Source organism: Schistocerca nitens, chromosome 6 (genome assembly GCF_023898315.1).
Source record: "Schistocerca nitens isolate TAMUIC-IGC-003100 chromosome 6, iqSchNite1.1, whole genome shotgun sequence".
NCBI lineage: Eukaryota > Metazoa > Arthropoda > Insecta > Orthoptera > Acrididae > Schistocerca > Schistocerca nitens.
The window spans coordinates 242,261,368-242,287,568 of NC_064619.1; the positions used below are offsets into that span (position 1 = coordinate 242,261,368).

At 44.9% G+C, this 26,201-nt stretch overlaps 1 protein-coding gene across 1 annotated transcript in view; it reads left to right on the top strand.

Moving 5' to 3' along the window:
• The window catches only part of LOC126263749 (28S ribosomal protein S18b, mitochondrial), a 70,856-nt gene extending 44,683 nt beyond the window's left edge, over window positions 1-26,173 (top strand). The window contains exons 4-5 of the mRNA XM_049960934.1: window positions 9,853-9,983; window positions 26,036-26,173. Of these exons, the coding sequence (XP_049816891.1) occupies window positions 9,853-9,983; window positions 26,036-26,165 (261 nt within the window). The 3' untranslated portion in view covers window positions 26,166-26,173. The remainder of the gene's footprint in view (window positions 1-9,852; window positions 9,984-26,035) is intronic.
• Window positions 26,174-26,201: the final 28 nt, after the last annotated feature.

A 26,201-nucleotide genomic window follows, 5' to 3' on the forward strand; every position in this document is an offset into this window, starting at 1 on the left:
CAAGCTGATCAACTTAATATTTCTGATTAGTCCAACACCAAAGGGTTACACTCAACAGGAAACACTTTATTTAGTGAGAGCAGAAGGCTAATTGAACTGTAACTTAGAGTGACAATACTGAACATAAAAACATGGAACATAAAAGCACAGGAATAAATATCGTGCATGGAGAAGGCACAAGCACAGCTGAAAAAATAAACCAGCACCCCTGTTGACTGGGTGCGGAACCCTTTAACAGCCGCAACTCAATTATTACACGCACAAACACAGCTGTTATGCCACATGGCACTGCACATACATACACTATACGAGCTACATGGCTGAACTGACAAAGAGAGCAGTTAACACTGTTCACTTGACTGCAAAAGTCAATGATTTATGGTCTGTGAATGTTGTGAACACTCACACTTAAACTTGAGGGCAGAAGTTTTTGGCTGCTTCATATACTCCCAGGTGTTCAGTCATAGGCATTCCACTTTTTTGAGATTATAACAGTTTTCGTGAAAACTGCCAGTCCACTGCAGTAGCACTGGGCTGAAAGCCATCTGGCTTGCATCTGCTACTAATGCAAGAAGTGTGTCAAGCTTAGGATGAGTTAGAAGCACTGTGTCAGCTATGCTCTGTTTCTCAGCCTCAAATGTGGGACACACAGCGTCTGTGTGCACTGGGGAGTTGCCTTTCATTCTAGGACCAGTCAGCGCCACAGTCAATTGTTCCTGCAGTTCTGCCGCGTGAGGTGGTGATAAAGATTCAGCATACCAAAGAACCACTGCAATCCCTTGATTGTGGTTAAGCTAGGTAACTGTAAAATCAAGTCAACCTTCTCTGTCAGAGTTAGGGAGCCCACAGCAGAGATTCTATGTTTCAAGAAGGTCATTTCAGATAGTCTGAAAATGTTTGTTGCCATGTGTTATGTGACTCTGTAATGCTTGAAAACTTATTGTATATGTTGTCCGTAATGTTCCCCAGTCTCTGAGAACACAAGCACATCATCCAGGTAGGCAAAACAGAATGGGACAACTTGAAGAACCGAATCAGTGAATCTTTGCCACATCTGTACTGGATTTTGTAATCCAAATGTCATACACATACCCTCAAACAGGCCTAACAGTATTACAATTGAGAGGTCTTTGGAATGCCCTCTTTAGCCACAGGTATCTGAATATAGGCTTTAGAGCAGTCTAAGACATTGAATATCCTTATAATCTCTTAGTAATGGCAAAGTATATCAGTCAGACACTGTTCTCGCATTAAGCGCACAATAGTGTCTGTACGGGTGCCTCCACCTTTCTTTGGCACCAGATGTAAGACAGAGGACCACGGGCTGTTCAACAGTATAATGATGCCCCTTGCAGCATGGTGTCAGATTCAGCTTTCACAATTGCAAGACAGTCCAGTGTTAAACATCTAGGTCAGCACGACACTGGTGGTCCATCCATTGTCTCGATGTGAGGGACTGTATTATGCAGAATCTGTTTAGGTGCACCGGGTCGCCTGGTCAGGTTCGGAAACTGCTTTAACAACAAAGCATATTCACCTTCAGGTGTCTGCACAAGTATAGCACTGTGAAAGGTTGCACTGTGCTGAAAACCGGTGACAGTTAAACCAGTAATGCTTTCCACTAATCAGGCATTTGCCACAACTGGCGGAAGTTTATTTTCATTGATTTCACTGTTACAGTCATCGCAGTAGCATTAATCAGTGCAGATCTACCTTTCCGTCTAACAGCTGCCAATAATTTGATTATTGCACCTATGGAGCCCAGTGAATGGAGCTGACCTTAGGCGTAAGTCATCCATTCCCATAGAATTTCACTTTTGCCGATGTCACAGAAGCGATCATTAAAAAAAAAAAAAAGAAAAAAAAAAAAAAAAAAAAAAGTGAAATATTCACATTTTCTTTAATAGTTGTCTGGCTTCTCTAAAAGTGCTAGATCTCGCCTTTTTGCTAAAGTGCTGCTGTTACATAATTTTTCTCTCCACTCTGTCTACATAAAGTACATTTTTGAATACACTTAACTTGTTGCTGGCACACTTTCTTAATATCTTATAACTTCTCTCTACAGTCTTGATATCTTGCTTGGGGAGTTTTACTTCTAGCATGATGAGATTTTTTTTTCCCCTTTCCAGCTTTGTGGATATTTTTTCTTGACATTTAGAGCCTCTGATCACATGATTTGAAAATGGTTTAGCCCTATCGCATCCTGTACAGTTTTTTTAGTAATGTGATGTTGGAAAGGTGTGGGTGGAGTGAAAACAAGACAAACTTGATGTTTCAGCTACATTTTTGCATGACACATGCATATCTCATTTTCATTTGTGTCCTGTACATATTTAAGCTATTCCATTTTTCTGAATACCTTCACAAGTATTCTTGAGTGCTGTGACATTTTCAAACTCATGAAAGAAAAGGGAATCTAGTTTACATTAGTTGAATATGGACCCAATTTTCTTGAAAAACATGTAAGAAAGGTGTATTAGTCCAAGCCAGTCACAGGTACCAGTAACATTGAACCAGAATATTAACTGTTTACACCGTTCTTAGTAAAGTTCTGTATTAATGGAACTTTGTCATAAAAGAAAAGGAAAAAGTGACAGAAGAATAAATGTATTCCAAGTGACATATTTTAAAGAAATCATAAAATTTGACTAATTTTCACGATTAATTTGAGAGGTAGAATAAAGTTGAATATCAACAACCAAAAAGTCTCTGTTGTTTCCAAAGTAGTGAGCTTAAGGTTAAAGAGAACAAAAAATTATTTTTATGTAGCTTGAGTCACATAGAGAATTTTGCTACAGTTGTAAATGACAGTTAATGTGATAACAAAAATCATTTACAACTGAAGCAAAATTGTCAGTCTTGTCAACATCATCCTCAGTTGTGGTTGTTCATCAAATCATACTTTGTGTAGCTTGAATAAGTTGTGATCTGTAACGCAAAGACCAAGCAGAGATAAAACCATTCATTTATACATGCTTTGCTTGTCATACAAGAGGGGGGGGGGGGGGAGGGGAGACAAAGACATATTTGGGTTTGTTATTTTACTGGTTTCCAGTGGATATCCCTAAAGTAGAATACTGTTCTGTGTCGTGCAAGTATGAGTGAACATAGTATTGTATGTGTGTTTATTTGAATGGTGCCACTAATAAAAAACTCATTTCATGTCCTTTTTTCCACCTAAGGTAAGTCTTTCCGCTCCCGGGATTGGAATGACTCCTTACCCTCTCCCTTAAAACCCACATCCTTTCATCTTTCCCTCTCCTTCCCTCTTTCCTGATGAAGCAACCGTTGGTTGCGAAAGCTAGAATTTTGTGTGTATATGATTGTGTTTGTTTGTGTGTCTATCGACCTGCCAGCGCTTTCGTAAGTCACATCATCTTTGTTTTTAGATATAAACATCATTATCATTATTACAATCAACATAGTAAATGAGTCACTACGCCAGATGATGTATTTTATCACTAATCTGACACTTCAAGGGTCTAAGGGTGCTGGATGTATCGGCAGATAATCTGTGCAAATTCCACTGAAATGGTTGTTGTGGTTGGAATATGGATTTATATCAATGCCGTGGTTTTCAAGTGCCCATTAATCTTTTGGAACTACTCCCAGCACACCGAAAATAACTGGGACCACATTCACTGGTTTATACCAGTTGCTGCAGCTCTATTATTCAGTTATCATTTCTCGTAAGTTTTTCCACCTGTTTCTTGTCGACTCTGCTACCACCTGGAATGGAAATGTGAATGATCCCCACTTCTTTTTCACCCAAACTATGATGTCTGGTGTACTGTATTCCAACATTCGATCTGTCTAGAGTCTGAAGTTGCACAGTAATTTGTCATTTTAATTTCCAACAACTATATCTGGCTTGTGATTCCACCAGTGCCTTGCGACTGCCATTTGGTAAGTTTGGCAGAAGGTCCAGTGGATAATTTGTACACCTGTTTTAATTAGTCTCAGCAATCATTCTGCAACAGCTCAATATATAGTTAATTGTTTCTTCAGCTTCACTGTAGGGTCTGCACTTCATGGTTTGCTTTCTTTATTCTGGCTTTAATAGCATTAGTTCTGATGGTTTGTTCCTGTGCAGCAAATATCGGCCCTTCAGTTACCTACTTTAGGGTTCCATTGGTCAGCCAAGCTCAGGTCTTTTCTTTATCTATTTTGCCTTCGATCTTATCCAAAAACTGCCCATACATTGCTATATTGTGCATGCAGTCAGTTGGGCATAGGATTGCAGCTTTCTGGTAGAGATTTCTGGTTTGGTAATGAAGGTTACTACTTGCCAAAGACTAAATAATTAATCAGTGGCAGCCATCATTTGACAATCACAAGAGAGCAATGTGTGAGGGCAAATGGAAAATTTATCTAATTGGCGTAAAGACAGCACTGATATCAAACACATTTTGTTTCTGTTATGTTGCTAAGTAATCATTCTCCATCACTTACAGACTGAATGGGATCTACAGTAAGTAATACATTTCTATGATATGAACACTACCATTCTCCAGTGAATCCAAAGAAAGATCAAATCTAGGACAGACACTAAAATTCACTGAATGATTTTTGCTCTAGTTCATTTCTTTTGTATTTAGGGAGCACCCAATGACATTAAACTGAACACAATTTCAGCAATTATTATATCAGTACTTCTCATCTTTTGTCATCTTCTGTCCTTTTTTCCCCCTAAGGTAAGTCTTTCCGCTCCCGGGATTGGAATGACTCCTTACCCTCTCCCTTAAAACCCACATCCTTTCGTCTTTCCCTCTCCTTCCCTCTTTCCTGATGAAGCAACCGTTGGTTGCAAAAGCTAGGATTTTGTGTGTATGATTGTGTTTGTTTGTGTGTCTATCGACCTGCCAGCGCTTTCGTTTGGTAAGTCACATCATCTTTGTTTTTAGATATATTTTTCCTGCGTGGAATGTTTCCCTCTATTATATTCATATCACTGATAATGATGTTTGTTTGTTTCATTTCTCGAGTGTTTTGAAGAGATTTTTGGATTATACTTCTGTAATTACTGAAAGTTGTGTGCACACTTCTTCAGGAAGACTGATGTTTTTGTGTCCAAATACATGTGAGTTTATACCTTACATTGTGTCTGCTGTGCTGTTTAGTAAATAACATCATATTTAAATTCCCTAATGTTTGCTGTGAAATCAGGTTTAATATACAGGGTGTCTCAAAAAAAAGTCATCAGATTTGGCATGTATATATTTCTGAAACTAATAAACATATACAATGAATTTTGTTTTTTGACGAATGGGAAACTCAAAAAGTTCTTTTCATTCTTTCTCATACTTGTACAATATGCCCCCCTCAAGATGCATGGCATATGTCAATGTGGTATTCAAATTATTTCCACACTGCAGTGAGCATGTCTTGAGTTACAGCTTCCGCAGCTGCTGTTACGCGATGTCTCAGTTCATTCGTTGTTGTTGGTAATGGAGGCACATAAACAGAGTCTTTTATAAACCCCCACAAGAAATAGTCACATGCAGTCAGGTCTGCTGACCTTGCACGCCGGTAATATAAGGCTGAATCACTTGGTCCAGTGCAACTTGTATACATTTTCCCGTGATACTAAACAAAACACATTAAATTTTGGAGAGTCCATCTCATGTTGTACATCATAAAGTGGTTGTTATATATCACATTTTATCTCATTATGATGGTTCATGTTTCCATTTAAATGGAATGTTGCCTCATCACTAAACACTAAGTGTGGAAGAAAAGCATCATCCTCCATCTTGCCAAGAACAAAATTACGGTACTTAACACGTTATTGTTTGTCACCTTCACGAAGAGCTTGCAGTAGCTGAGTTTTTAAGGTTTCATGTGTAGTAGCTGAGTTTTTAAGGTTTCATGTGTAGTAGCTGAGTTTTTAAGGTTTCATGTGTAGTAGCTGAGTTTTTAAGGTTTCATGTGTAGTAGCTGAGTTTTTAAGGTTTCATGTGTGAACGTCGAAGCAACACAGGCCAGACAAACATCGGGGGCATGTTGAGCTGCACGGTGAACAGATTTCTGTGGACTGCTTGTGAAACTATGGCAGATGCGTTCGACGTATGTGTCACTCAGGGGTGGTTCGGCAATTTGCCTTTACACAACCAACCTGTTTCTCTGAATTTTCCATGCCATTGACTAATGCTAACCTAGTACAAAAGTCGGGCAAAATCGTATTACTGACCCGCACTGCACAAAACATAAAACATGAAATGCTTTCTGTTGTCCCAACACCATTTTTAATAGAACATAAGTGGGCGCACACTGCTGTTGTGTAGCAGGAACCGTGAAAACCTTGAGTGTTTGCTCTTTCCTGTGGTACATTGTTCCCGCACATATCTTAAATAACATAATAGTTCTGATTTTTTTAATTGGATGATTCTTTTTGGCACACCCTGTATTTCAGCTAGTATGATTGTTTGTACTAGCTGAAATGTAATGTTCTAATGTATAGCAGCACCACCACACTTTTTGCAATGCCATGCACTTAACTACTTCTTCCTCTTGAGTAGCACATAACACACCAATTTGTGCCGTTCTTTTTCTTCTCAGTGGGAGGCATGTGCATTGGGAAATGAGCACTTTATTATGCCCGAAGTGTCGTAATGGTGATGACTGGTTCATGGCCTCAATCTCAGCTAATTTCAAGTTGCCGCCACTCATACCTCACCTGTCATTCAACAACATCTTTGCCTCTGCACTTCCGCCTCGACTGACATCTCTGCCCAAACTCTTTGTCTTTGAATATGTCTGCTTGTGTGTGTGTGTGTGTGTGTGTGTGCGCGCGCGCGCGCGCGCGCGGCAAACGAATCTGCACCAGTCCGGAATCCCTGAACCATTACACCAACAACCTGACAACAGCATTCGCATCTCGCAACTACCCTCCCGACCTGGTACAGAAGCAAATAACCAGAGCCACTTCCTCATCTCCTCAAACCCAGAACCTCCCACAGAACCACCCCAAAAGTGCCCCACTTGTGACAGGATACTTTCCGGGACTGGATCAGACTCTGAATGTGGCTCTCCAGCAGGGATACGACTTCCTCAAATCCTGCCCGGAAATGAGATCCATCCTTCATGAAATCCTCCCCACTCCACCAAGAGTGTCTTTCCACCGTCCACCTAACCTTCGTAACCTCTTAGTTCATCCCTATGAAATCCCCAAACCACCTTCCCTACCCTCTGGCTCCTACCCTTGTAACCGCCCCCAGTGTAAAACCTGTCCCATGCACCCTCCCACCACCACCTACTCCAGTCCTGTAACCCGGAAGGTGTACACGATCAAAGGCAGAGCCACGTGTGAAAGCACCCACGTGATTTACCAACTGACCTGCCTACACTGTGATGCATTCTATGTGGGAATGACCAGCAACAAACTGTCCATTCGCATGAATGGACACAGGCAGACAGTGTTTGTTGGTAATGAGGATCACCCTGTGGCTAAACATGCCTTGGTGCACGGCCAGCACATCTTGGCACAGTGTTACACCGTCCGGGTTATCTTGATACTTCCCACTAACACCAGCCTATCCAAACTCCGGAGATGGGAACTTGCTCTTCAATATATCCTCTCTTCCCGTTACCCACCAGGCCTCAATCTCCGTTAATGTCAAGTTGCCGCCACTCATACCTCACCTGTGATTCAACAACATCTGTGCCTCTGCACTTCCGCCTCGACTGACATCTCTGCCCAAACTCTTTACCTTTACATATGTCTGCTTGTGTCTGTATACGAGCGGATGGCTATGTGTCTGTATGTGCGAGTGTATACCTGTCCCTTTTTCCCCCTAAGGTAAGTCTTTCCGCTCCCGGGATTAGAATGACTCCTTACCCTCTCCCTTAAAACCCACATCCTTTCATCTTTCCCTCTCCTTCCCTCTTTCCTGACGAAGCAACCGTTGGTTGCGAAAGCTAGAATTTTGTGTGTATGTTTGTGTGTCTATCGACCTGCCAGCACTTTCGTTTGGTAAGTCACATCATCTTTGTTTTTAGATATATTTTTCCTACGTGGAATGTTCCCTACTACAGGGTGAATCATGTAAAACTTGCCCTGCAGATACAATGGAAATGGAAAGTGCTATTTCGTGCTGTTTTTTCAGAGAATGGATTGGTAATCAGGGGCTTGTATTGTTACCCAATATACGGATTATAATAATACTTAGAAAGTGTATTTTTTGTGCAAAAATACATGTTTTTAAATGGAACAGTGCCTATTGACATAAAGAAACTAAAAGTAGGGTAAATTAGAATGTCAGTGATGGTTGTCATAGAATTCTATTGTGAGCCCTTTATCAGATATCGTCTTTTGAAAAGTTCCCACACTGACACTTGTACAATACCTGTGATAGCACACACTGAAGAACAACACAAGTCATACACTAGTCATATGGGTTCTAACCAGTAGTGAGACAATTGACCATCACAGGTTGGTTCAAAATGACTATTGGTGACTGCAACATGCCTCCAGTATGATACGGAATTACTACTGTACATACGTTAGCATTTCAGCGGAGATGTACGAGCTAGTTGGAATGTCCTTGCAGACAGTGTCTTTAGCTTTCCCCACAGAAAAACGTCTACAGACATCAAATCTAGGGAAGGGGCCAGGCAAGGTACAGGTCCGCTGCATCCATTTCAGCAATTTGGAAACAATTTGTGAAGACATACTGGAATATTTCGTGCACTGTGAGCTGGACAGCCATCATGTTGGTATCACAAGCTCATCCCAATCTGCAGAGGAACATCATCTAGTATCTGTGGAAGGTGGTCTGTTAACAGTCTGCAATACTTGTGTGCATTCAGTGTTCCGTCTATGAAAATTGGGCCTATGAGCTTACACCGGTAACAAATCTAGCAGTCTGCCTCTGAATTGCTTAGATGTCTTCTTTTAATCTGACCTGATGCAGATCCAAAACACTCAAGCAGTACTCAAGAACAGGTCGCATTAGCTGCCAGATGTTCCCTCTTTACAGGTGAACCACACTATCCCAAAATCTCCAAATAAACTGAAGTCAACCATTCGCCTTCCCCACCACAATCCTGACATCCTCGTTTCATTTCATATCACTTTGCAACATTATGCCCAGATATTTAATTGACATGACTGTGTCAAGTGGGACACTGCTAATGCTGTATGGAAACATTACAGGCTTGTTTTTCTTACTGATCTGCATTAACTTTCATTTTCCTTCATTTAGAGCTAGCTGCAATTCATTAAATGGACTAGAAATTTTATCTGTTATCTTGTATACTTCCACAGTCACTCTGCTTTGACTCCTTCTCATGCACCTCATCATCGGCAAACTACTGTAGGTAGCTGCGTACCGTGTGCACCACATCATTCATGTATATAGAAAATAATAGTAGTCCTTTCACACTTCCCAGGGACATTCCTGATGATACCCTCTTGTCTCTGATGAACTCACCATCGAGGATAATTGACTGGGTTCTATTACTTAAGGAGTGTTTGAGCCACACTCGTATATGGGAACCTATTTGACATGCTTCTACTTTTGTAAACAGTCCGCAGTGGGAGACCATATCAAATGCTTTTCAAAAATCTAGAATATGGAATGTGCCAGTTGCCCTTCGTCCATACTCCACAGTGTGAGAAAATGGCAAGCCGAGTTCAATGCTTTCTAAAACTACGCTAATTTGTGGACATTAAAGCTTTTCGGGCTCAATGTAATTTATGATATTCGAACTCAGAAAATGTTCAAGAATTCTGCATCAAGGTGGACCATTATTTTTTATGTATTTTTGTAATTTTTATTATTCTTTGATAGTTCTAGTACATGTTCATTAATTTATTCCTACATCAAAGCTTTTTGCCTTTTTTTTTTCCAGAGGCAAGGTGTAATTTCAACTGGAAACCCTTGTCCCATTTGCAGAGATGAATATTTGGTGTTACATCACAAAAATATTAATTTGCTAAAGCAATTCATTTCACCACACAATGGTGAAATATTAAGTTTCACGTAAGTATTGTTTATCATTATCTGGAGGTTTAATAAAGCAAGATTGGTGGATCAGTATAAACTGATACCATGTAAAATACCATGTAAAATAATAACTACATATTTACATATTTTAAATTTCAATTCTCCTTAGTAACATTTAATTGTGGACTTTGTTGTGCAGAAAGTCTTATAAAAAATTATTTGACTGCAAAGTGGTATGCTATGTCTGAAAAATGTACTTTAATCATAATAATAAGTTATTAAATATACCTCCACATTTATTATTTTCCATTAGCCTCACATATTTGAGTATGCTGCATGTAAAACTTATCTTATTATAGCCATTAGAAATGCTCCTTATATAGATTATTACAACAGTGTCCTGTGTTAATTTTCATATGCTTTTCACCGCATGGTCTGAGGTGCCTTGCCACAGTTCGCATCGCTCCACCCCTATTGGAGGTTCCGAGTCCTCCCTCAGGCATGGAAGTGTGTGTTGTCTGTAGTGCAAGTTAGACTAAGTAGTGCGTAGTAAGTCTAGGGACCAATGATGTTAGCAGTTTGGTTCCATAGGAACCTACCACAAAAAAAAATTCATATGCTTTTCCTAGTGGCAGACTAGTATTCTCGTTGCACGCTCACTCGCTACACACTGTTAAATAAGACAGATCACTAGAGACTAATCATTCATAGCTTTCGTCTTCCTCTACAGATCCCCCTGCGGGTCCGGGGTAAGAATAGACCCGAGGTATTCCTGCCTGTCGTAAGAGGCGACTAAAAGGAGTTTCAACCATTTTGGCCTTCCATGTGATGGTCCCCCTTGGAGTTTGACCTTCATTTTTCAAAATTCTACAGAAGTACGAGCCTTTTGGGGAAGGACGCCTTACGTGTTGTACCACTGGTCCTCAGTGCACTAAGACCTTGGCACTCAGCATTGTAACGGCGTTGTAACCATACCCACTATTCCTCAAATTGGGTCTAAACGCCTGATGGGTTGTACAAGTTACGCCCATAGTTCGTCCCCATCTGCACCTACGATCATGATGGACTTTCCATGGCACCCGAAATCCAGCACGGTAGCCAGCCCGTTGTGGTGGGGTCGTCATGTACCCTCTAGGTTGTAGCCCCGACAACACAGGGATCGTACTGCCGATACCTGAGCTGCACCCTCCCCACGTCGGCCAAGGAGTAGATGCCCGTCTCCTTGGGGCATCAGGACTCCCGGCAACGGTCATCCTGCCAGGTGGCCCTTGCTGAGGCTGGGTGGCGCCCGTGGGGAGAGCCCCTGGTCGGAGTGGGTGGTATCGGGGCGGATGTTTTGCAGATGAAACGTCAACATGTATCAGGTCGCTCTGCGGCCGAGTCTTTTAAAAAGAAAGGTACTGTCTCTGGTTCTGGTTCTCCTGCCCTTTCCCCCTTGGCCACTCCCTGGGAGGAAGGACAGGCCCGCCGCCTTGGGGCGAAGTACTTCCCCCGCCATTTGGTCTGTTCTCGAACCGATGGGGGGACGTTCGCCACCTCCAAGCCCATGTTCTTTGTTCAGCACATCGAGGACATCTTCGGGGAAATTGAGGCCCTCAGTAAAATGCGTTCGGGGTCCGTTCTTATAAAGACCACCTCCGCCACACAGTCGGCGGCGCTCCAGGCGTGCGACCGACTAGGGGACATCCCAGTGTCAATTGTCCCACATCTGGCACTGAATAGGACGCAGGGGGTTATTTTTCATCGGGACCTCCTGCTGCAATGTGATGAGGAGCTCAGGGCCAACCTGGAGCGCGGAGGCGTACATTTCGTCCGGCGAGTCCAGCGCGGCCCCAAAGACCATCGCATCGACACTGGGGCCTTTATCCTCGCCTTCGAGGGGGACATTCTCCTGGAGAAGGTAAAGGTGATGTGCTACCGGTGCGACGTGCGACCTTACGTCCCGCCTCCTATGCGCTGTTTTCGGTGTTTGCGCTTTGGGCACATGTCGTCACGGTGTGAGGCTGAGCCCCTTTGTGGCGATTGTGGACGTCCTCTTTGTGAGGAACATACATGCACCCCACCACCTCGGTGCGTTAATTGTCCTGGCATCCACTCGCCTAGATCCTTAGACTGCCCCATGTATCAGAAGGAGAAGAAGATTCAAGAACTCAAAACTTTGGATCGTCTCTCTTATTCTGAGGCCAGGAAGAAGTATGACCGCCTCCATCCCGTGACGTTGACCACTTCGTTTGCCTCAGTCGTGTCCATTCCTTCCACAATATCCTCACCCCTATCCTGTCCCCCCTCCACCTCCTCCCCCCATCCGGGGTCTATGCGTCTGCCTCCCAAATCCCTCCCTTCCAAATCCTCCTCCTCCGTGGCCCCCGCCCCCTCTGCCCCAGGGGCCACCCTTCCTCCTCCTCCTCCCCCCCCGCCGCCTGAGAAGCAATCCTCTTCTCAGGCGTCCATCGGGGAAACTTTCCGGACCCCAGCTTCCGAGGTCCGGCGTTCCAAAACGGACCCTGCGCTTGAGGACCTTCTTCGGGTCCAGCCCACCATCCCCGTGCCTCCGCGGACTTCCAAGAAGGCATCCAAGAAGAAGTCTTTATCCCCCTCTCCACCCCGGCGCGTTTCGTCTGACACTCCATCCGTGAGTCGCTGCTCCCGGCCGTCCTCAGTTTCGCCGGGACGCTCTGCTGCCAGGCGCTCAGCTGGCCTCTCGTCGGCAAATGATGCTGCCCCTCCTACACAACCTGGGACAGCGGCCGCAGCTGGCGACGACTCGATGGAACAGGATCCGCCTCCCGCCGGTTGTAGCGCTGTTCCCTCGAAACCTGGCCCTCCGCGGCCGTCGAGGTGACCAGCTCTTCCCCCGTCTCGTTCCCCCAACTTTTTGACTAGCGATGGCGTTGTTTCATTGGAACATAAGAGGTATTCGATCTAATCGGGAGGAATTACAACTGCTCCTCCGCCTGCACTGTCCGCTCGTCCTTGGTCTCCAGGAAACCAAGTTGCGCCCGACTGATCGTATTGCCTTTACCCACTATACCTCGGAGCGGTATGACTTCACCCCTGTGGACGGTATCCCAGCTCATGGTGGGGTCATGTTGCTCGTTCGGGATGATGTCTATTACCATCCCATCCCATTGACCACCCCACTCCAAGCAATAGCTGTCCGTATTACTCTTTCTGCTTTTACTTTTTCTGTTTGTACCATCTACACTCCATTGTCATCCGCAGTTAGTCGGGCTGACATGATGCACCTGATTGTTCAGCTTCCTCCGCCGTTTTTATTGTTTGGCGACTTCAATGCCGATCATCCCCTTTGAGGCTCTCCTGCATCCTGTCAAAGAGGCTCACTCTTGGCAGATGTCTTCAACCATCTCAATCTTGTCTGCCTCAATACTGGCACCCCGACTTTCCTCTCGGACTATACTCATACCTCCTCCCACTTGGACTTTTCGATCTGTTCTACCACTCTTGCCCATCGGTTCGAGTCGTATGTCCTTTCTGACACCTATTTGAGCGACCACTTCCCCTGTGTCGTTCATCTCCTGCACCACACCCCATCCCCACGTCCTTCGAGCTGGAACATACCGAAAGCTGACGGGGACTTTACTCCTCCCTGGCGGCCTTTCCGGACCACGATTTTCTCAGTTGTGACAGTCAGGTCGAATACCTCATGGCTATTATCGTCAATGCTGCCGAACGTTCCATTCCTCATACTACCTCTTCTTCACGTCGCGTTTCCGTCCCCTGGTGGAATGAGGCTTGTAGAGACGCTATCCGTGCTCGACGACGCGCTTTACGCACCTTTCGCCGCCATCCTACGTTGGCAAACTGTATTTGATACAAACGACTCCGAGCGCAATGCCGTAGAGTCATCAAAGACAGCGAAAAAGCTTGTTGGGCCTCTTTCACCAGCTCATTTTAACAGTTTTACTCCCTCTTCTGTCGTTTGGGGAGGCCTGCACCAGCTGTCGGGCATTAAGGCCCACTCCTCGGTACCTGGCCTGACCTCAGGTAATGAGGTCCTCGTTGATCCTGTGGCTGTCTCCAACACCTTCGGCCGGTTTTTCGCGGAGGTTTCAAGCTCCGCCCATTACCACCCTGCCTGCCTTCCCAGGAAAGAGGCAGAAGAGGCTCGGCGACCTTCCTTCCACTCGCTGAATCTGGAAACTTATAATGCCCCCTTTACTATGCGGGAACTCGAACGTGCGCTTGCACTGTCCCGGTCCTCTGCTCCGGGGCCAGATGCCATTCACGTTCAGATGCTGGCACACCTTTCTCCGGCGGGCAAAAGCTTCCTTCTTCGCACCTACAATCGCGTCTGGACCGAAGGTCAGGTCCCCATGCGTTGGCGTGACGCCTTCGTTGTTCCTATACCCAAACCCGGGAAGGATAGACACCTTCCTTCTAGGCTGCAGCCTCAACTGCCATACATGCGCCCGCGACGTTGGAAGTTTGCCCAAGCCGATTGGACACTTTTTTCGTCTCTAGCGACATTCGATGACCGTCGCTTTCCCAGCGTCGACGATGAGGTCACACATATTACCGACGTTATCCTTACAGCTGCGGAACGTTCAATACCACGCACCTCCGAATTGCCCCGGCGCCCCCCAGTTCCTTGGTGGAACGAGGCATGCCGTGACGCAATACGTGAGCGGCGACGTGCTCTTCGCATTTTCCGTCACCATCCTTCTTTGGCAAACTGTATCCGCTATAAGCATCTCCGTGTGCGATGCCGTCGCGTCATCTGCGATAGCAAGAAGGCAAGCTGGAAATTCTTTATTAGCTCCTTTAACACCTTCACTCCCTCCTCGGAAGTTTGGAGTCGGCTTCGACGGTTCTCAGGCGCGCCTAGTTTCTCCCCGGTCTCTGGGCTCACTGTCGCGCATGATACCTTAGTTGACCCCGTCGCAATTTCTAACTCATTGGGTCAGCACTTTGCTGAGATTTCGAGCTCTTCAAATTACCCGCCAGCGTTTCTCCCGAAGAAACGTGCAGCGGAAGTGCGACATCATGCTTTCTCCTCTCAAAATCACGAAAGCTACAATACTGTTTTCTCCATGGGGGAACTCCAACATGCCCTCTCTTCTTCTCGCTCCTCCGCCCCAGGATCGGATGGTATCCATGTCCAAATGTTGCTGCATTTATCAACCCATAGTCTGCGTTACCTCCTTCGCCTTTATAATCGAATTTGGACAGACAGTACTTTTCCCAGGCGATGGCAGGAAGCTATCGTCGTTCCTGTTCCGAAACCTGGAAAGGACAAACATCTCCCCTCTAGCTATCGCCCCATTTCTCTCACGAGTAGTGTCTGTAAGATTTTGGAGCGTATGGTGAATTACCGTTTAGCTTGGTGGCTGGAATCACGCAGTCTTTTAACACCTGCCCAATGCGGATTCCGAAAGCATCGCTCTGCAGTTGACCATCTTGTTGCTCTCTCCACTTATATCATGAACAATTTTCTCCGGAGATCTGGAGAGATCTGGAGAGAGCATACGATACCTGTTGGCGGACAGGCATCCTCCGCACACTGTTCTCTTGGGGCTTTCGAGGCCGGCTGCCCCTTTTTCTTCGCGAATTTATGGCAGAGCGAACATTTAGGGTGCGGGTGAACACTACTCTCTCCCGTACTTTCTCTCAAGAAAAAGTGGTACCCCAGGGCTCCGTGCTGAGTGTTGTACTGTTTGCCATCGCTATAAATCCAATTATGGATTGTCTCCTTCCTGATGTCTCGGGCTCCCTCTTTGTGGACGATTTTGCGATCTACTACAGCTCTCAACGGACCAGCCTTCTTGAACGACGTCTTCAAGGATGTCTCGATCGCCTCCACTCTTGGAGCCTCGAAACCGGCTTCCGTTTTTCTCCCAGTAAGACCGTTTGTATTAATTTTTGGCGACGTAAGGAGTTTCTTCCGCCCTCCTTACATCTAGGTCCTGTCAACCTTCCGTTTTCAGACGTCACTAAATTCTTGGGTCTTATGTTTGACAGAAAACCGTGCTGGTCCTCCCACGTTTCCTATCTTTCGGCTCGCTGTCTGCGAACGCTCAACACCCTCTGTGTCCTGAATGGTACCTCCTGGGGAGCGGACTGAGTGGTCCTTCTCCGCCTCTATCGCGCCTTAGTGCGCTCGAAATTGGACTATGGAAGCAGAGTCTACTCCTCTGCTCGGCCGTCTATTCTTCGGCGTCTCGTCTCTATCCACCACCGTGGATTACGTTTAGCGTCTGGAGCTTTTTACACTAGCCCTGTGGAAAGCCTTTATGCTGAGACTACTGAACCTCCGCTGTCCAATCGGCGAGCGGTCCTTCTGAGCCGTTATGCTAGCCATCTGTCTTCCATGCCTGCTAATCCAGCCCATGACCCTTTTTTCGACGCCTCCTTTGATGTAGGGTATGCAGGCCGCTCCTCCTCCCTACTACCCCCGGGAGTCCACTTCCGTCAACTGCTCCATTCTCTTTCCTTCCGCTTTCCTAAAACCTTCTTGACAACTTGGGGTACAGCACCGCCTTGGCTCCGTCCCCGGATCTGTCTGCTCCGTGATCTTTGTCAATTTCCCAAGGATGGTACACCTTCACTTGTTTATCGTCGGGCATTTGCTGCTCTATGTGCACAAATGACGGACGCCACCTTTATTTACACCGACGGCTCGAAAACATCGTTGGGTGTAGGGAGTGCTTATATTGTTGGCGACGCCCCAAATCACTTTCGGCTTCCCGACCAGTGTTCGGTTTATACTGCGGAGCTTTTCGCTGTTCTCCAGGCTGTCCACTACATCCGCCGCCATCAGCGGATACAGTACGTAATCTGCTCAGATTCTCTCAGCTCTCTCCTCAGTCTCCAAGCTCTCTACCCTGTGCACCCTCTGGTCCACCGGATTCAGGACTGTCTGCGCTTGCTCCACCTGGGGGGCGTCTCGGTGGCGTTCCTCTGGCTCCCGGGACACGCTGGTATCTGTGGGAACGAGGCGGCTGATATAGCAGCCAAGGCTGCAGTTTCTCTTCCTCGGCCAGCTATTCAGTCGCTTCCCTTCACCGATCTACGGAGCGGTTTATGTCGCAAAGTTGCTCATTTATGGCATGCGCATTGGTCAACACTTCCCCGAAATAAATTGCGGGAAGTGAAAGCCCTTCCTTGCGCTTGGACCTCTTCCTCCCGAACGCGTCGTCGGGAGGAGGTAATTTTAGCTAGACTCCAGATAGGGCACTGTCTTTTTAGCCATCAACATCTTTTAAGCGGCAATCCTCCCCCACTCTGTCCCCACTGCTCTCAGCTGTGGACGGTAAGACACCTTTTAATTGAATGCCCCTATTTTAATCCGTTGCGCTCCCGTCTACAGCTATCGCCTGATCTATCGTCGATTTTAGCAGATGACACGCGCTCAGCCGACCGCGTTCTCCAGTTTATTAGTGACAGTGAAATGACGTCAGTCATTTGAAGTTTTATCGGGGACCATCAACCCCTCTCTGTAGTGGACTTTTAAGCCTTGTTTCTGCTTTTAGTGTCTCCAATTATTTGAGTTTCGTTCCCATTTTTGCTGTTCTCCATTTTCAGTTTTTATTATTTCCTCAGTCACGGACCGGACGCTAATGACCATAGCAGTTTTGCGCCCTAAAACCACAAACAAAAAAAAAAAACCTTCCTTCTAGTTACCGCCCCATTTCTCTTACAAGCTGTGTCTGTAAGGTGATGGAGCGCATGGTTAATGCTCGGTTAGTCTGGATTCTTGAATCTCGACGGCTACTTACCAATGTCCAATGCGGCTTTCGTCGCCGCTGCTCCGCTGTTGACCACCTTGTGACCTTGTCGACATTCATCAACAACAACTTTTTGCGAAGGCACCAAACGGTAGTCGTGTTCTTCGATTTGTAGAAGGCTTATGATACCTGTTGGAGAGGAGGTATCCTCCGCACTATGCACAGGTGGGGCCTACGCGGTCGCCTGCCCCTTTTTATTGATTCCTTTTTAACGGATCGAAAGTTTAGGGTACGTGTGGGTTCCGTATTGTCTGACGTCTTCCTCCAGGAGAACGGAGTGCCTCAGGGCTCCGTCTTGAGCGTAGCCCTTTTTGCCATCGCGATCAATCCAATTGTGGGTTGCATTCTACCTAATGTCTCAGGCTTTCTCTTTGTCGATGACTTCGCGATCTACTGCAGTGCCCAGAGAACATGCCTCCTGGAGCACTGCCTTCAGCGTTGTCTAGACAGCCTATACTCATGGAGCGTGGCAAATGGCTTCCGGTTCTCTGAAGAGAAGATGGTTTGTATCAACTTTTGGCGATATAAAGCGTTCCTTCCGCCATCCTTACATCTCGGTCCCGTTGTTCTCCCATTCGTGGAAACAACTAAGTTTCTAGGGCTCACACTGGACAGGGAACTTTGTTGGTCGCCGCACGTCTCTTATTTGGCTGCCCGTTGGACACATTCCCTTAATGTCCTCGGAGTTCTTAGTGGTTCATCTTGGGGAGCGGATCGCACTGTCCTGCTTCGCTTGTATCGGTCCATAGTCCGGTCGAAGCTGGATTATGGGAGCTTCGTCTACTTGGCCATCCCTCGTTCGCTGTCTCAACTCCATCCACCACCGGGGGTTGCGTCTTGCGACCGGAGCCTTCTACACTAGTCCTGTCGAGAGTCTTTATGCTGAAGCTGCCGAATTACCATTGACCTACAGGCGCGACGTACTGCTGTGTCGGTATGCCTGCCGGCTGTTGTCAATGCCCGACCGCCCCTCTTATCAGTCCTTCTTCGCCGATTCTCTCGACCGTCAGTACGGGTTGTATGTGTCTGCCCTGCTGCCCCCTGGAGTCCACTTCAGTCGCCTGCTTCGACAATTGGATTTTGCCCTCCCTACCACCTTCAGAGATGGTGAAAGCCCGACACCACCTTGGCCCCAGGGTCCGGTTCATATTTATCTCGACCTCAGCTCTCTCCCGGAGGAGGGTACTCCGGCTACAGTGTATTGCTCACGGTTTGTCGAACTTCATGCTCGACTTGCCGGTCACACCTTTATTTACACCGATGGCTCCAAAACTGACGATTGTGTCGGCTGTGCCTTTGTCGTCGGGGCCGCCACCTTTAAATACCGGCTCCTCGACCAATGTTCCAGCTTTACGGCGGAGCTTTTTGCTCTCCATCAGGCCGTTCGGTATGCCCGCCGCCACCGCCATTCATCGTATGTACTCTGCTCTGATTCCCTCAGTGCTCTTCAGAGCCTTGGAGCTCCCTATCCGGTCCATCCCTTGGTGCAACGGATCCAGCAGTCCCTCCATTCTTTCGCTGATAATGGTTCTCCTGTCAGCTTTCTGTGGGTTCCCGGACATGTAGGAGTGCCTGGGAATGAGGCTGCTGATGCTGCAGCCAAGGCTGCAGTCGTCCTGCCTCGGCCAGCCTCCCATTGTGTCCCGTCATCTGACGTTCGTGGGGTTGTTTGTAAGAGGCTTGTGTCGTTGTGGTGGGATGCCTGGTCATCCCTCCAAGGTAACAAGCTCCGGGCAGTAACACTGCTCCCAACTGCTTGGACAACCTCCTCCCGACCATCTCGGTGAGAAGAGGTCCTTCTGACCAGGTTGCGGATTGGGTATTGCCGGTTTAGCCACCGCTACCTGCTCTCCGGTGACCCAGCCCCGCAGTGCCCTTGTGGTCAAGCATTAACAGTGCGCCATGTTTTATTGTCGTGTCCCCGCTTTACTCAATCTCGTGTTGTCCTGTCCCTGCCATCTACCTTACCGGATATTTTAGCTGATGACGCTCGAGCAGCTGCTCGTGTTCTGCGTTTTATAACCTTGACTGGCTTGTCGAAAGACATCTAACTTTTTTACTTATTTTATCTGCATTTTTGTCAGGACTTTCTGGTGTCCCCCCCTCCCCTTGAGTTTTACTAGATTCCATGTGCTCTAACAACTGTGACTGGGCGCTAATGACCTCAGTAGTTGAGCGCCCTTAAACCCCACAAAAAAAAAAAAAAAAAAAAAAAAAAAAAAAAAAAAAAAAAAAAAAAAAAAATATTCCTCTACAGAAAGGGGAAAAACAAAAGAAGGTAGGCAGTGATATGCACATGCGTTATCTATGTCTAACGTTAGCTCAGACAGATATTAATTGTGGAATTAGTACTTAACATTTTATTAAAAATTTTAAGAAACTTAATTCCTACCTGAAATGGAAGGCATAAAGGATACACTAATTACCTGGTGTTAGTCAGTTACTTATTTTCAGGACTCCCTATTCCCACTTGTACCCCATCAATAGGGATGACAGAAATGTCACTGGAACTATCACCAAACAGCCAGTGATCACATACGCCTTTGGATGTGACACTAATACATCATTTTTGTAATTTGCAATGTCACAAACTTCCATCTCTGCATTTGTGGGTTCTAGGCACGTCTTACCCCCATGCGAGTCGTGTTTCTTTTCTTTTTTTTTTCCACATTGTAAGCACCATATGTACCAAGTTAACTGCTCCATGCATTCTGCACCACTTACTTTTTACACAGCACCCTATCCCACCCCTGCTGGCCAGTTGTAATTAAGACTGTTACCATTCTGCGTACATAGAAGCTAAGTGCGGAAAGCCATGGAGAACAGAGGAGTAACAAAACAGATTATTTGGAGGATAAGGGAAATGTACCATGGAGGTATCAGCTGTGTGAAAGTGGGAGGAGAGAGATCAGCTTGGATTGAACAGAAGAATGGCTTGAAACGGGAAGTGCACTTTCACCATTATTCTTCGTTGTAGTGATGGATGATATAACGAGTACAGTAGCACAAGTAATTGGTGAAGGAAATATGAAAGCTATGTTGTTTGCAGATGATCTGATGATTTAGTGGAATAAGGAGGAGGATGTATGGGAATGAACAGTACAAGAATATGGGATGAAAACTAGTATAAGTAAGTTGTTGTTGTTGTGGTCTTCAGTCCTGAGACTGGTTTGATGCAGCTCTCCATGCTACTCTATCCTGTGCAAGCTTCTTCATCTCCCAGTACCTACTGCAACCTACATCCTTCTGAATCTGCTTAGTGTATTCATCTCTTGGTCTCCCTCTACGATTTTTACCCTCCACGCTGCCCTCCAATGCTAAATTTGTGATCCCTTGATGCCTCAAAACATGTCCTACCAACCGATCCCTTCTTCTAGTCAAGTTGTGCCACAAACTTCTCTTCTCCCCAATCCTATTCAATACCTCCTCATTAGTTACGTGATCTACCCACCTTATCTTCAGCATTCTTCTGTAGCACCACATTTCGAAAGCTTCTCTTCTCCTCTTGTCCAAACTGGTTATCGTCCATGTTTCACTTCCATACATGGCTACACTCCATACAAATACTTTCAGAAACGACTTCCTGACACTTAAATCTATACTCGATGTTAACAAATTTCTCTTCTTCAGAAACGATTTCCTTGCCATTGCCAGTCTACATTTTATATCCTCTCTACTTCGACCATCATCAGTTATTTTGCTCCCTAAATAGCAAAACTCCTTTACTACTTTAAGTGTCTCATTTCCTAATCTAATCCCCTCAGCATCACCCGATTTAATTTGACTACATTCCATTATCCTAGTTTTGCTTTTGTTGATGTTCATCTTATATCCTCCTATCAAGACACTGTCCATTCCGTTCAACTGCTCTTCCAAGTCCTTTGCTGTCTCTGACAGAATTACAATGTCATCGGCAAACCTCAAAGTTTTTACTTCTTCTCCATGAATTTTAATACCTTCTCCAAATTTGTCTTTTGTTTCCTTTACTGCTTGCTCAATATACAGATTGAATAACATTGGGGAGAGGCTACAACCCTGTCTCACTCCTTTCCCAACCACTGCTTCCGTTTCATGCCCCTCGACTCTTATAACTGCCATCTGCTTTCTGTACAATTTGTAAATAGCCTTTCGCTCCCTGTATTTTACCCCTGCCACCTTCAGAATTTGAAAGAGAGTATTCCAGTTAACGTTGTCAAAAGCTTTCTCTAAGTCTACAAATGCTAGAAATGTAGGTTTGCCTTTTCTTAATCTTTCTTCTAAGATAAGTCGTAAGGTTAGTATTGCCTCACGTGTTCCAACATTTCTACGGAATCCAAACTGATCTTCCCCGAGGTCCGCTTCTACTAGTTTTTCCATTCGTCTGTAAAGAATTCGCGTTAGTATTTTGCAGCTGTGACTTATTAAACTGATAGTTCGGTAATTTTCACATCTGTCAACACCTGCTTTCTTTGGTATTGGAATTATTATATTCTTCTTGAAGTCTGTGGGTATTTCGCCTGTCTCATACATCTTGCTCACCAGATAGTAGAGTTTTGTCATGACTGGCTCTCCCAAGGCCATCAGTAGTTCTAATGGAATGTTGTCTACTCCCGGGGCCTTGTTTCGACTCAGGTCTTTCAGTGCTCTGTCAAACTCTTCACGCAGTATCTTATCTCCCATTTCATCTTCATCTACATCCTCTTCCATTTCCATAATATTGTCCTCAAGTACATCGCCCTTGTATAAACCCTCTATATACTCCTTCCACCTTTCTGCCTTCCCTTCTTTGCTTAGAACTGGGTTGCCATCTGAGCTCTTGACATTCATACAATGGGTTCTCTTCTCTCCAAAGGTCTCTTTAATTTTCCTGTAGGCAGTATCTATCTTACCCCTAGTGAGACAAGCCTCTACATCCTTACATTTGTCCTCTAGCCATCCCTGCTTAGCCATTTTGCACTTCCTGTCTATCTCATTTTTGAGACGTTTGTATTCCTTTTTGCCTGCTTCATTTACTGCATTTTTATATTTTCTCCTTTCATCAATTAAATTCAATATCTCTTCTGTTACCCAAGGATTTCTACTAGCCCTTGTCTTTGTACCTACTTGATCCTCTGCTACCTCCACTACTTCATCCCTCAAAGCTACCCATTCTTCTTCTACTGTATTTCTTTCCCCCATTCCTGTCAATTGTTCCCTTATGCTCTCCCTGAAACTCTCTACAACCTCTGGTTCTTTCAGTTTATCCAGGTCCCATCTCCTTAAATTCCCACCTTTTTGCAGTTTCTTCAGTTTCAATCTGCAGTTCATAACCAATAGATTGTGGTTAGAATCCACATCTGCCCCTGGAAATGTCTTACAATTTAAAACCTGGTTCCTAAATCTCTGTCTTACCATTATATAATCTATCTGATACCTTTTAGTATCTCCAGGATTCTTCCAGGTATACAACCTTCTTTTATGATTCTTGAACCAAGTGTTAGCTATGATTAAGTTATGCTCTGTGCAAAATTCTACAAGGCGGCTTCCTCTTTCATTTCTTCCCCCCAATCCATATTCACCTACTATGTTTCCTTCTCTCCCTTTTCATACTGACGAATTCCAGTCACCCATGACTATTAAATTTTCGTCTCCCTTCACTACCCGAATAATTTCTTTTATCTCGTCATACATTTCATCAATTTCTTCATCATCTGCAGAGCTAGTTGGCATATAAACTTGTACTACTGTAGTAGGCATGGGCTTTGTGTCTATCTTGGCCACAATAATGCGTTCACTATGCTGTTTGTAGTAGCTAACCCGCACTCCTATTTTTTTATTAATTATTAAACCTACTCCTGCATTACCCCTATTTGATTTTGTATTTATAACCCTGTAATCACCTGACCAAAAGTCTTGTTCCTCCTGCCGCCGAACTTCACTAATTCCCACTATATCTAACTTTAACCTATCCATCTCCCTTTTTAAATTTTCTAACCTACCTGCCCGATTAAGGGATCTGACATTCCACGCTCCGATCCGTAGAATGCCAGTTTTCTTTCTCCTGATAAAGACGTCCTCTTGAGTAGTCCCCGCCCGGAGATCTGAATGGGGGACTATTTTACCTCCGGAATATTTTACCCAAGAGGACGCCATCATCATTTAATCATACAGTAAAGCTGCATGTCCTCGGGGAAAAATTACGGCTGTAGTTTCCCTTTGCTTTCAGCCGTTCGCAGAACCAGCACAGCAAGGCCGTTTTGGTTAATGTTACAAGACCAGATCAGTCAATCATCCAGACTGTTGCCCCTGCAACTACTGAAAAGGCTGCTGTCCCTCTTCAGGAACCACATGTTTGTCTGGCCTCTCAACAGATACCCCTCCGTTGTGGTTGCACCTACGGTACGGCCATCTGTATCGCTGAGGCACGCAAGCCTCCCCACCAACGGCAAGGTCCATGGTTCATGGGGGGGAGTATAAGTAAGAGTTAGATGATTATTGCAACAAGAATGAAGGAGAGAGGAACAACTGGAATAACAATTGGTGGGGAATGATTGAGGAGAGTGGAGAGTTTAAAGTACCTAGGAAGCCTGATACAAGAAGATGGAAATATGACAGAGAAATAAACAAGTGGGGGAGAAAAGCAGAAGCATTTCGGAAGTGTGTCGGAAGTCTGATATGGAGCAAGGATGTACCCATATCTACATCTATGTGGTTACTTTGCAATTCACACTTAAGTGCCTGACAGGGGCTTCATCGAACCATTTTCATACTTTTTCTCTACCATGTTGAGTAAAAAGGTTATATACCAGTCATACTATGTCCCAATCCTGACATGTCATGAGATAGCGGAGTTATGAAAGGAAGAGAGAAAAGCAAAGTACAAGCTAGTGAGATGAAATTCTTGAGGAACAGTATTGGCGTGGCAAAGATAGACAGGTTAAGAAATGAGAGGATCGGAGAGTTAATGAAGGTGGAACCATTACAGGAGGAGATAGAGAAATCAAGGCTGAGATGGTATGGGTATGTTGAGTGAAACTGGAAGGGAAGAGACCAAGAGGAAGACCAAGAGACAAGTGACTGAAAGGAGTGGAGGAATGTGTCCATAAGACCAAGGTGAAGATGGAGAGATGGTGGCAAGACAGAAGACAATGGAGAGGCTTATTTTCCAACCAGACCTGGCCAGTGGCTGGAAAATGTCCAAGATGATGATAACTATTCTGCCTAACCACCTCTGGTGACAGTGAACTTGACACTAATATTTGTTATTTTTGTCCCAAGTTAACCACTCTTCCCTAATTCACATCAAACATCTATGTGTGAAAAATCTACTGAAATGGGTGCCCTCTGTGCACCCCCCCACCCCCCCCCCCCCTCACCTGTACACTGCTATCCCTTCCTTTTTCCCTGCCCTCTGCAGATTTCTGTTTCCGTTCCACATGATAGTTGCATTCTGATCCAAGCTGCCAGAGTTGGTGGTCATGTGTGCATGTGGTGTGCTTGCTTGTGTGAATGAATGGTGTGTGTTTCTCTTTCTTTTTCTGACAAAAACTGGCCAAACGCTTATGTGTAAATGTATTTTAATTGTGCCTGTCTGCAACTTAATGTGTTATCTTCATGGTAAGTAGCAATCTATCTTTTCCTACACTATCGATATTCCAATCTGGATTTTCCATTGTTACGCATATTGAACCTTCCCTCACAAGTCATTCTCTTTTAAGTTGGTGGATATTAATAAAACTGTGAGCTGGCGTAGTTAGAGACTTGCTCAGTGTAAAATTGTAGGCATAACCTTTCCCCACATTTGTCTCTCTCTGTCCCAGACTTTTAAAAGCTGATGAATGTCAAATGAGGCCACAAATCCTAAAGACTGCTGTCAAAGTAGTGTGTAAAAGTAGGTTGAACTGCATTTGAGTACAATAGCAAGGATTTGTCTATATAGCCTATAAGTACTGAAGATGTAGAATAAATATGATTTTTTTTTTAAAAAGAGGAACAGCCACACATTGATTTTTGGTCATTTCCTTCTAGAGGAGAGGGGTATTACACAAGGGTATCATGTGGGCATGAGGAAGTACTTTCATGCATAGTATTATGGAAAGAATGACAAGTAGAGATCAGAAAATAAGTATGTATAGTAGTACACTCCTGTAAGTAGACTGTAACAGAAATTTGTCTTGTAGTGGAGTTACAGAATTATTCTAATTAGCATGTAAAAATAATTTGTATTATTGTCAAAATTACAATGTATGTATGTTTGAAGAGTCATCATAGCAATTAATTCAGTCAGTGTGAAATGAAAAGAGAAGGTAATTGTACTGAAATGATTCATTTGTATGCTACAGGTAGTGTATTTTTCCCTGGTTCTTATAGACTGTCTCATTACAGGAAAACTGGTTTGTGTCAAAAGCGCCACACGGAACTCTTGGTTGCAGTTGACAAAGCTAGAGACTATGGGCTTTTAGTATTTGATGTACCTCTACGGACCTATGATTACTCTCGTTACTACAAGTCTTGATGCAGTCTGAGCCCATCTTTGAAGATTTAATTGCTC